At 49.0% G+C, this 12,749-nt stretch overlaps 1 protein-coding gene across 1 annotated transcript in view; it reads right to left on the reverse strand.

The window, feature by feature from the left end:
- CORIN (corin, serine peptidase) overlaps positions 1-12,616 on the reverse strand; it is a 161,187-nt gene extending 148,571 nt beyond the window's left edge. The window contains exon 1 of the mRNA XM_072862094.1: positions 12,542-12,616. Coding sequence (XP_072718195.1) covers positions 12,542-12,616 — 75 coding nt within the window. The remainder of the gene's footprint in view (positions 1-12,541) is intronic.
- Positions 12,617-12,749: the final 133 nt, after the last annotated feature.

Raw genomic sequence — 12,749 nt, forward strand, 5'->3', positions numbered from 1 at the left:
TGCTAGATGCCATGTCCAGCCAGATTCTTTTGGCTGAAGCAGAAACCTGAAACACATTTAACCTTCCTGACTTACATTTTCACTTAAAGTAGAGTGTAACTGTGTCAGTGATGTTTCTTCTGTGTACAGAAGACACAATGTGTAAAGTAAGGTGATTTTTTTGCCTTTCAGACTACCATAGAGACCCATTGGCCCCTTCCTCTGTTCAGGTGATCTTTCAAGCTGTTATTAATCCAGCATGAGACACAGCGTAGTAAAAATCCAAACCAGGCATCACCAGAAGTCACCAATTCAGACTACTGAATGTTGATGTAGTATTCTTTCCTTCATTTCTGTTGCACAAATCTGGGGTTCTCAACTCCTGACAAATAATTTCAGCAGTTTTGTGAGCCACTGAGACAACTTTGGAACTGAGAAATTGTGGAGATATGCATGAGAAGCTCAGAAGCGACAAGGTGACATTCAGGTATGTCTCACCCAGCTCTGTGACAACGCAGTTCTGATGCTGCTCCAGCTTCAGTTTGAGACAGAGCCAGCGGTAAGTTTGCTGAGACAAAATCCAAACACAGCTATGGTGTTCCAGTTATCTGTGTGTTTGAGACGCTGCACTGCTGCCTGCCAAGCTAGATCTCCTTTGGAGTACGCCAACAGTGCTGTCCAAACAGCGTGACTGCAGACCCCTCAGACATAACCCACCCTCACTTTGAACTTTCTAGCTGAGGTACAACCAGCTATCAGAGCCACTGACACACTAAGCTCCAAATCTGTTTTTATCCGGGATGACAGATGAATGATGGGCTGCCAGTGGTGTTACCAGTGTCCAAGTTACTATCATACAGCGTATGCTCAGTTTAAAAGAGCTAGCTCCTGGTGCAACATCTCTTTCATAATTCATTCTTCCCTTTCTGAAGGCTTTGAGGGAAGTGGAAATAAGTTGGTCACTCAGACATAAGCACTACGTCCAGGAGATGTGGAGCTCTGAGGAGTTTATTCTCATTTCATCTAGTTCTTTGGGAAAGGCTCCAGTGTTTTATCTTGGCAATGTAGTGATTTTAAAGGCACTTTGAAAAGCATCTGTTTGATACTGAAATAAATCTAAATAAATAATGTAATAATTGGTCTCCCTGAGAAGATTTGATTTAGAAATCAGAATGTTATTCACATGCAAACTATTGGCCTTGGTTCCCCATTACAGGTGATCTATGCTTAACATCTCATGGAAAGGGGCAGAAGTGGAAAAGAAAGGTTTTCTTCGATTCCATGTGTCTGGTGTGATACCAGTAACTGCTCTCCACCTCATTTAAAATGAGAATTAGACACACCGTTTAGCCATCATATAGGGTCAGTACTGATCACTCTTCAAAATTTGAATTAGAAGAGAGGGGAAAAAAGGGTATTTATCACTCCTAGAGAACAGTAGTATCACCTCTTCAATAGCAATACGTTTGAATCTCTTCCTTTTTCAAAAGAAGTGCTGCTGAATAATGATTCTACTTTTGCATACATGTTAATTGTTTACATACTTACTTATATATTGTACATATTTACAATTATTAATAATTTCACTGATGTAAACTTGCAACTACAACAATGGATGCTTCCCATATTTACAATGGAACTTTGTTGAATTTTCAAGAACATTCCGATTAAGAAATAGTTCGGCTGACGGCAAATTTACTACAATTCTAAGATCTCTCTTCTTTATTACTAACAGCTGGTGGCAAAGATGTGTGGTGTTGCCATGCCTCATAAGCTGAGCAAGGTTTAGGAAACATATGGAAGATATCAAAGACTTTTCAAAAATGGAAGTGTCTATGGAAGACATTCACTTTAAGAACTAGACTATGGTTAGCATTATCTGATATTTCTCAATACCAGAACGTGAACATCCATTCAGTCTACCTCAGCAGGCAGTGGGAAATTGTTCTGGGGAAATTAATCTGTAATTAATGCAGAATTTATGCTTTGGGGGTTATTAGTTTTCTTTAAGTTTCTAGGGCTTGCAAAAATTACTCATGAACGTTTCAACAGTGCCATGCTGTTTTTCTGAACACACCCAGAGACCACTCTAATGCCTTCCTGACGACCCAGATGTTCACTGCATTGAGGTTTGCTAAGCAAGTAAAGCAGCGATGGCTGAGAATCACAATTCAACAGGCAGGGGAGTAACACAGTACTCGCTCCAGGTTCCTGCTTTGCTGGGAATTCAATAAGCAGATGCTTGCACAAGAGCCATTAGCACCAGAAAGCAAAATTGGAAACCATAAAAAAACCTAAAAAAAAAAACCTTAGTGGCCTAATTTGTGAGAGCAAAAAGATTTTGAAAAAACATTTTGAGGGGGTGGAGGGATACAGTTAGAGGAAAACCTCCTCTTAAAAGCAGCTTTCAAGCCTGGAAAACTAGAAATGACAAAAAGAAATCCTGCCTGCCCTGTGGCTCCCATTCAGTGTATCACTCACCGCCTGTGTAGAAACCCCACCAGAAGCCCCACCTCGCACAAGACAACTAGACCTCATAATGGGACGTACCTTTTTTTTTCCTATTAATGCCTGATCAGTAGGCTTAGCCTTCTGAACTTGAAGGTGACCAGTCACAGAATCACAGAATCATATAGGTTGGAAAAGACCTTTAAGATCATCAAGTCCAACCGTAAACCTAACACTACCAAGTCCACCACTACACCATGTCCCTAAGCACCTCATCCAAACGTCTTTTAAATACCTCCAGGGATGGCGACTCAACCACTTCCCTGGGCAGCCTGTTCCAATGCTTGATAACCCTTTCAGCGAAGTAAAATTTCCTAATATCCAGTCTAAACCTCCCCTGGCGCAACTTGAGGCCATTTCCTCTTGTCCCATTGCTTGTTACCTGGGAGAACAGACCGACACCCAACTTGGCTACAACCTCCTTTCAGGTAGTTGTAGAGAGCGATAAGGTCTCCCCTCAGCCTCCTTTTCTCCAGGCTAAACAACCCCAGTTCCCTCAGCCGCTCCTCCTAAGACTTGTTCTCCAGACCCTTCACCAGCTTCGTTGCCCTTCTCTGGACACGCTCCAGCACCTCAATGTCTCTCTTGTAGTGAGGGGCCCAAAACTGAACACAGTATTTGAGGTGCAGCCTCACCAGTGCCGAGTACAGGGGGACGATCACTTCCCTAGTCCTACTGGCCACACTATTTTTGATACAAGCCAGGATGCCATTGGCCTTCTTGGCCACCTGGGCACACTGCCGGCTCATATTCAGTCCAACATATATGTACCATGCACATTGCTGATTATACAATTACTTAACCTATTTAAAATCAGAAGCTTTCAATGGCATTAATTGGATGCTAAACTGGAACGCAAGCTAAACAAATGGCAGGAATCTTCTTAGATTCATTTGAATCTAAGGATTTATAATAAGGAATATGATATATATAAGGAGAAATAGAGAGAAAAATGAATAAGAAATGCATGAAACATAAGGAGACAAATGTCTCCTTATGTTTCATGCATTTCTTATTCATTTTTCTCTAAAACATATAGATTATTCTTACACTATAAACATCTGCCTAGAAGAAATTAAAATTTTGGATTTGAATGCGTAATGTTAACTTTACACTACGGACTTTTTTCTGAATTGTGAATAAAAAGATACTAACCCTTGGACCAAGAATAAGAGCAGCAGCAATATTAATCAAAGGAAAGGACATGGTTTAGAGTCAAACTAAAGCTTCATCTGTTCAGCATAGTTGGATATTTATTTGTCCTCTTCCCAAAGATGAAAATGGACTTACACAATGTCTCACAGGTCGATAACCTAATACCTATAAAATTTAGAGGTGACTCATTCATTTTTCAATAGGATACCACTTTGTTCAGAAACATGTCATCTCTGAACATTTTGCTTCAGTAGGAGAAAATAAAGAAAGAGAAGGATATTCTTTGAAACTACCAGGACATCTTGACAGAAATAACTGAAGAGGTGACTAGAAATTAAACCTATTCATTCTTGTCGAAGTTATGAAATAACGAGCTGATACAGAAAACTCAAGATTAAGTGGGTTAACAAGGCACTTACATTGGTGTACGTGTTTGACTATTACTTTGATATAGTATCAAAGGTTTATGGATCACATAAGGATTTGTAGGATAAAAACTTCCATCTAAGTCACTGAAACAGTAACAGTCTGGTGAATTATTTTGTCAAAGAAGAAAAATCCTACTGTATTTATGGCTAGGACTATTCAATTCAATTCAATTGCCATCCCTAGAACAGATGCCAGCTTTCCCCCATTCACATTTTCTTTGGAAATCTCCAAGACTCACATAATAATCCTACCTATGATGAGGAAGAAGCAAATGGAAACCATCTGGGTTCTTAGCCCTTCCAGACCACTAGCAACACTATTCCACTCTGACTTTATAGGGAAAAGAATTGTTAATAACTTCTAAACACATTCAATCATAATTTCAGACTTCCTTTCCAGCCTTGTCTACATGCACTACAAATTTATTTAAACTTGCACCTTTAAAATGGATGAGCAGGGACAAACCAAAGCTTAAAAAAGGCATTTACTACTTAATTCTTTTGTTACATGGTTGCTACAAATCAAATAGGAAGGGGAAAAAAAAAAAGATAGTTACTTACTCCTACTTACTCTACAGTTCCAGATATTCTTTCAGATACATTATCCATTCAGACAATATTCGCACGTGCATAGAACTAGCATCTTTCAAACAATAAGCTGTCTCTCAGCGATGTCTGTCTCTCAACACTGTATGATGGCAAAAATGCACAGGCTGTTAAGTCAAGGTGGGCTCAGCCATCTGTGTTTCTTCCTGAAGATGTGAAAATGCAGGAGGTTGAGGAAAGCCTGACAACTGTACCATGTTCTGCTTCTGTAATCTCCAGGTCCCACTGATTCTGGGACAACTTTAACATAGGCAAAATAATCCACCCAGCAAAAGATTTGACATCAGAAGCATGAGCAACAGAAGAAATCTCCGTGTTGCACCACTGGCCCATGGAAGTCCAGAGCAGACACAACTGTATATTACAGATATATGCTGTAGTATTACACAAATGCAGAGCTGCAGGTCTGAGACACCTGGGATGGAAAGCTCCTCAGTGCCACCAGTGGTTTTATTTCCAAGAGAATGCGCTGACTGCTTTCTGAAATCTAATGAGATGGACAATGCAAGGAGCACGTAAGTGATTTCTTACTGCTTCATTCAGAGGCAGCAAGGGGAAAAAATTTCCCTAGGAAATGCTTCCTGAGTCTGAGACACTCTCAAGTAACTTTCAGTAATACTGGAGTGACAGTATAGGCTATTTTGAAACTAGGAGCTCTTTGAGGTGATGAGCAATGGCAATTGCTCTGGGCAATTACTATTACTGTTAAATCACTGTTAAGTTAAATCTCTCTGGTATCGAACAGATCAGACGTGGAAGAGTCTAGTACATTAGTTTTTAAAACACTATGTTGCTTACATGGCAGAACTGAGCGTTACAGGTTTGAGGAAGACAAGAAGGGAAAGACAGACTTTGATAATCACTGGCCAGCCGGTCCCAAAGCACGAGCACCATCCACTGAGCATTGATCTTGAACTCTCTCTGAACTACGACGCATGAATTGGAATAGATGCAGTCTCATGCAGTCCCAAAGAAGGAAACTCATGTCTACCGTCACTTCCTTTTCCCTAAGGACTGGATGAAGATGACTTAAATGTTCAATATAGAAAATGTTTCTTTTGCAAGAAAAAGTGAGCCTTGGAATTCAGGAAGAGCAGGAAGAGCACCCGCAGTGATGCAACCTGACAGTCTTTTTTCCCGCAGGTTTACAAGAGCTGTCCCCCATGGATTATTCTATGAGGAAAAGTTTTTAAAGTGCTTCAATTTCTGTGTCCTCTCTGAAAAAAAGCAATTTGTATTGATTTAGCACATATGCAAAGGCTAGGGTCCCACAGAATGCATACCATTGTGGGAAACATGCTTTGCAACGAGGGGCAGAGCTTGAATCATCAAAGCATAAACTCCACCTTTCCAATGCAGCTCTGGCAGTATCTGATTTTCAGCCTCTTCACTTTCTAGAGGGCAACGCGTTAAAAACTACCTTATGCTGGCAACAACACTAACAAAAATAGAGAATTATAAACTGTGTCACACCCAAAGAAGCAGATGCTGCAGGGGTTCCATTCTAATGACAGAGATGGTGAAAAGGAACTGAAGGATGACTGGATTCATTTCATCCCTTCATGATTTGGGGATCAGGGAAGAGGGGCAGTGGAGCAGACAACCACGGAGGTAACACTGCCACTTTAGTCAGTTGTGAGCAAACATACGTTCCAAAGCTGATGCTATGATGAGGTGGCCATCACTTCTAGATAATTCTGTCCCTGATTACACGGACATCTGTACTGGGTGTAGGTGGCAAGCTGCTGGCAGTGGGGGGACTGCAGGGGTGGCCTCCATGAGAAGAGGCCAGGGGCTGTCCCGTGCTGGACATGGCCAGTTCCAGCTGGCTCTGCACCACAGGACACAGCTGAGCCCATCAGCCAAGTTGGTGGTGCCTCTGTGAAAACATATTTAAGAAAGGGCAAAAAGCACCACACAGGCAGAGAAGTGGAAAAAGAGTGAGAAACAGTGTGCAAACACCAAGGTCAGAGGAGAAGTAAGTGCTCCATGGCGGAGCAGATATTCCCAAAAGGACTGCAGCCCATGGAAGATCCACACCAGAGCAGAGGAAGAGTGAGAAGGAAGGAGTAGCAGAGAAGAACCACAGTCCTCCCCTGCAGCGCTCGTTGCCTCACTGAAGGGACTGAATGCCACCTGCGGGGATAACAAGGGGGAAGGAGAGGAGTCTGGAGTGCAGCTGAGCCTGGGAATGGGGGAAGAGGTGTTTTCCCCAAGTGTTTTAATGCTTGCTTCTTTTTTTTGGTTTTTTTTTTGTTGTTGTTGTTTTACAGTAACTGAATCAGTAATTAAATATTTATATTAATCAGTAATAAACTCATTTCCTCCAGTCAAGTCTGTTTTGCCCACAACAGTAATTGGTAAGCGATCTCCCAGCCTGTATCTTGACCCACGAGTTTTCTCACTCTCATTCTTCCTATTTTCTCCCCCATCCCGCAGGACGGAGAGGGGGTGAGCGAGCAGCTGTGCGGGTGCTTGGCTGCGAGCTGAGGCCACCCCACCACCATACCCAGAGCAGGCCGTGCTCCAGTGGGCACCGAGGGCCAGGAACTCCAACATGGATGCACCAGGAGAAGGCATAGCAGCAATCAGACAACACTTCTGGTACCTATCGCTGGCTTTAACCTCCAGATATTCAGATTTCACAGGTAAAACAAGCAGAAATAAGAGCATATGCATAAATAAATAATTACAAGCACTGCTTTAAATTATAGTGGCTTGAAACCACAGCTGAGGAGAATCTATCCCTTCAGGGGAGCAGTCTTCTGCACAAGGTAGGCACAGGATGAAATCAAATTTGGACTTCAGAGCTAGCAAGATTCTCATCTCTTTTTGAAATGGCAAGCCCTTGCCTGGTTGCTGTCTCATTATTGTTTTTACATTTAGGATATTAAACCATTATCCCTGTTTCTTTCATGGTTGCTGATTGGAAAGACAAGCCGAAATTAAAAAGACTACTTGGAAGGGAACCATCTGTTCCACACCAGGACAGCAGAGATGAATTACGCCTCCATCCGACAGTTAAAAAAGGAGCAGGGCAGTGACCGTTGGGCTACCAAAGCGCACGCCGATGCGGACGGGGGAGCTCCCGGCGCCGGGCGCTGTGAGGCGGCGCAGGCCGACACGCCGCCCGGCCACGAGCGCTGCCGGCGGGCGCGGCCGGGCGCGCGGGAGCCCCTCGCGCGAGCCACCGTGCCGCGAGCGGAGCCGTTAGCCTGAGGGGAGCGGTCAGCGGCAGCGCCGGTGCGGCAGCGAGAGGCACCGGGCCCCGGCGCTAGGACCTGCCGGAGGGGCTACCCGGCTGCTCTATTTTTACTACGGTATTTTTTGCATTCAGACTTTCCACTGCAGGCGGCCCGGGTCAGGGGATCCGCTCTGCCGGCGGAATCTGACAGGTCAGCCCAGCAAGTTATTTATAGAGGGGCGGGGGACAGAAGGAAGGGATGCGAGCGGCATCATATTCTTCTGTCGCGGGGCTGCGGGCTGGGAGAGGCACCCACGACCGAGCCTCCCCCTGCCCGTCCTTCAACCCAGCCGGGCAAGGCGGCTGTGGCGGGGAAACCCCCAGCGCCGCGGCGGGCCGCCGCCCGGCTTGACCTGCGCTTGCCGGCCCGCCCCGCGCCTCCCGCGCTGCGCCGCCGCTCACGGCCTGGGGAGAGGGGGCAGTCCGGGCCAGGAGGAGGACGCAGAGGCTGCGACGTGAGCCAAGGAGGCAAGCCACCTAGGCAAGGCCCGGGCGCTCTTCCTTCCCTCTTTTCCCCCCGTTTTTCCTCACGCAGCCTCTCAGGAAGTGAGGACCCATCTCACGCACGTATTAACTCCTCCCATCACAGATCCCAGCAAGTGGAGGGGGATTCTTATGCCCTGGCACCCAGACTGAGGCTCAGGACAGTTCCAGATGAAACTGCACACCCTCACATGACAAAAATTGACTGCAGATGGTCACTAGGAATTAAAAATACAGAGGCGATGAGGGTAGTCAAGCTGGAGCCTGTCTGGCCACTGTCTTCAGAGGTCGTTCTGTGTGTGAAGACCTTTTCAAGGAGGATTTAAGCTTTCCTTGTCCTACTGTGACCATCTGTCACTTCAGAAGCAGATATCATCCACCTTTCTCCCTGGCGCTGGAGAATTGTACTTACCCAGCCTGCCATTTATGAGGTCCATTTCTTTTTGGTAGGGCAAGAAACTGGGACAGAGTAGAAACATCAGTATTTCGAACTGTAATCAGACTGCCCCCCTCAAGCCCTGCTGCTTAGCTGCTTCATCCTGAAGGCATTTAAAAATCAGGAGGTGTCTAGCTGCCACATTTGGAAGGGCCTAGGCTGCATGTGCAAGCCTAGAACTGCCCTGCTGCAAGTGGCCTGACACCCGCCCCTGCCGAACCCTGGCTGGCATTCAGAAACAAGGCATTCATCTGGCCTTGGAAGCGCTTGCCGAGGATACCTGACACGCTGACAGGATTCGACTCTTCCCACACAATGTACTGGTAGCTGCCATCTTTTAAAACCTGACCACACCAGGAGATAGCGCCGTTGTGTGTAACTGCCTCACAGTGCGTGCTGTTCAGCCTGAAAGCAGATGACCTGGTATCTGTGGCCTCCTGGTTCAGGTGGGGTCAAAGCCACAGCTCCCATCTCTTAAGGGAAGTACCTCTAGCGCTTATATTGTGCCTGCTGTAGTGGGATGGCCTGAACCTGCTGGACCACAGTGTGGCAAAGACTCAGAGAGCCCAAACAGCCACTAGGTCACACCAATGGCCCGCCTGTGTACAAAGAGCTTCTTTAAAGTTCAGTATTTGTTGGTTAGAGCAGTTGAGTAGCGGTGAGAGCAGGAGCGGCTGGGTTTCTTTGCCGGGTGTAACCATCCCAACATTCCCTTGCCTGTTCTGCCTTCTCTTGGAAGGACAATTCCCCTTCTGGTAAATGAGGTTTCTGTCCGGGTGCTTATCCACCTCAGCCTCCGCACGCACTCCTTGCTTGGCCATGCAAGTAATGACAAGAAATTTTGTGTCTGGAAATACATGGGCTTAGTATAACGGCAGGACAGTAATGTTCCTCGAGGGAGCAGAGTGCTAAGACTTAAACATGTATATCAGCTTAGCAAAAAAAAAAAAAAAAAAAAAAAAAAAAAAGAAGACGCTCCTATGTTCAAGTAAGCCTGCATTTTTAAATAATTACTGGCACTGTTAACAGTCCTGGCTTTCATTTGTATCTGCAGACATCATCTAATACATAATTAACAGCTAAACAATAACACAGATATATTAAATTGCCCTGTGTGCATTGTACATTTTATAAAACACCTCCAGTCGTGACAGTTTTCAAACCCCCTTATACTTTTGATTCACTGCACACTCAAGTTATCTACCGCAGGCACACAGGCGAGTGCCAGCAAAGATTTCTGGAGAGGAAGTGAATGCTTTCTTCAGAATTTTATAGTCCCAGCTCCAAAAGACTGAGGAAAAACAATGTTTTGTCCTGATGGTCCCATCAAACACTAATGGAGCACAAGCAGATTCCTCTTGTCTGGGCAAGCAGGCTGTGCTGCCTGGCACACCACCCCGAGAGCCTTCTCCGGGAAATGAGTGCCGGTGGCTTCCTTAAAAATGTGTGCTGGGTGACAATTATATGCAAGGTTGAAGAGCCGGGCTTCCCCACGGGCAGAAAAACCCGTCTGTCGGTGTACCCCATAAATGGCTGATGGAGGAGGGAAAAAAAGTCAGGAGCATTTCCTTTCTAAAGGAGGTTTGGACATTGTTTGGGATTCCCCTGTCCCCCGGAGGAGCCCCCAGCCTCCTACAGAACCTTGATGTCAAAGACACTCAAGAGATGTCACCAGCTTTTACAGAGACACATAAGCAAAGTGGTTCTATAATTCCTTGTATTATTCCTTTATATTTGTCTGGATTACCCCAGTGATACACTAATTCAGGGCTGTCTGTGTCACAGAACCTGAGAAGCTCATAACAGAGATCTCCAACTAAGGCATCCATTACAAAAACAAAACTAAAGAATCGCAATTTAGTCCTGCTGACTGGTCCATCTTTTAGGAACACGGGAAGGGTGTAAGTGGCCATATGGAAAAATCCGTTCCCGTATTTTTACTGCTGAAAGCTAAACCTTCCCAAGAGACCCCGTGAATGCATTAAAAGCCCTAGATATTTGATTTCACTTAAGAGTTTCACCATCTCAGACAGACTGCTAATAATTTAAAATAAAGGTCAATTAATTAATCGTCTGCCGTGAAATGCGTCCAAGGATTCTGCATTTTAAATCAAGTGGAGCAACGACACTACTGAAGCGTGCTGCCGTATTTACAGACTTGTGACAGCCGCTGCTGTGCCATTTCGCCGGCGTGCCGATCGGTGTGACAGCGCGGGAAGCTCCGCCGCCCCTCTGCAGGTGCTACAGCATCCAGCGCAGCGCTCCTCCGCGCCACCTCGCCGGCCCTCCCGCCGGCCGGGCGCGGAGAGGAGCCGGCCCTCCCGGCGGGCGCTCCCGCTCGCTCGCCGCGGGGCTCCGCACCGGCACCGCCGCGGGGAGCGCTGCCCCCCGGGCTGCCCCCGGCCCCGCGGTTCACCTGCGGCCCCCGCCGTGCCTCCCCCTCTGGCAGCACCACCCGCACCGGGGACACCGGCAGACACCAGCTCCCTGGCTAGCGGAGGGAAGGGCAGACTCGGGGGCTGACCCCGCAGGTTCGCACTAGCGCGTCGGCCGCCCCGTAGGAGCCCTCCTCCCGCGCAGCCTCTCCCATAAGGGCAGGCAAAGCATGCCCCTCCGCCCGCTCATCCCTCCTCCCAGGGGGTGTGCTGCGGGACTGGGAACACCCGCGCCATCCCCTTCGGACACTTGCAACCACCCAGGTATTCTGTTCCTCCCTGCAACGATTAACCGCCCCCCTCTGTGACCCTCCACGGGATGACCACCTCCCGTGCGTGGTGCTCACCAGCGGGACCATCCCGCCGGACAGCCCTGGGAGGAGGGACAAGGGGAGGGGGAAGGAGGCGCTCCACCCGACCCCGGGGTGCATCCGGCGCCAGGGTGAAGCCAGCCCTCGGGGCTGCCTGGAGGCAGCTACCGCGCCGGGGACGAGCTCACGGGGCATCGGCTCCCCGGGAGCCCGGGCGCCGGTGGAGCTGCCACGGCCATCCTGCCGGAGGTCAAGCCCAAACTTTGCTCTTGCAAATCCCGGCCGGACCTGCTGCCGTCGGGCTCGGCGCAACTCCTCCCCGCTCCTTCCAGCGCCAGAGCAATGAACAGGCGCACCAGCCCCGTTGGTCTTCCCTGCTGACTTTGTGAGAGAGCTGGGGAGAGGACGCCGCTAAGCTCTTCGCCAAACGCTAATAACGACCGGTTGTTCACTGCGACTCACCGACATCCTGCGCCCCGAACTCGGCCGTCCCCGGCGCTTCCCCCGCGCAAGCGGGAGTTCGCCACGGGAGCGCTCTGGGACGGCTCCACCGCGGCAGGTTGGGCCGGGCAGTGACTCGCCCCCGGCCGCTCCCCAGACCGCGCCTCCCGGGGACACGGCACCGTCCCTGCCTGCGACCCGCGGCAGATCGCGGGGCTCGCAGCAGGGCTCGCCCCTTCTCCGCTTGCCCGAGCAACCCGCCGCTCGGCCCCGCGGAGCAGCGCAGGCTGTGCGCGGCGCTCGGGGATTCCCCGCCGGACCGGCGGCCGCGCTCCCCCTCTCCCGTCCGCCACCCCCGGCTCCCGGCGGCGGCCGGGGTGTCCCCCTGAGCGCGCTGCCCCCGCCCGCACCCCGGGGGTCCCCGAGCGGCGGAGCCAGCCGCCCTCGAAGCCCCCGGCCGCGTGGCCCCCGGGCGGCCCCACGCGCGGAGGGAAGCGCCCTCGGGCTCGCCTTACCCGGTTGGCGGAGAGGACCTGCCGGTAGCGCTCCTCGTCCGCAGGCAGGGCAGCGAACTGTTGCATGGAGAGCATGCTTGGCTGCTGCTGGACCCTCTCCACTTTGGCCGCCCCCCCGTTCTCTACCTCGCTCTCTGACGAGCCGCGGCCGCCCGCCTCCCGCACATACACACTTGCGGGGCGGGGGGCTCCGCATTTTGTCTGCTCG

The sequence above is a fragment of the Ciconia boyciana genome, chromosome 5 (assembly GCF_034638445.1).
Source record: "Ciconia boyciana chromosome 5, ASM3463844v1, whole genome shotgun sequence".
Taxonomy (NCBI): domain Eukaryota; kingdom Metazoa; phylum Chordata; class Aves; order Ciconiiformes; family Ciconiidae; genus Ciconia; species Ciconia boyciana.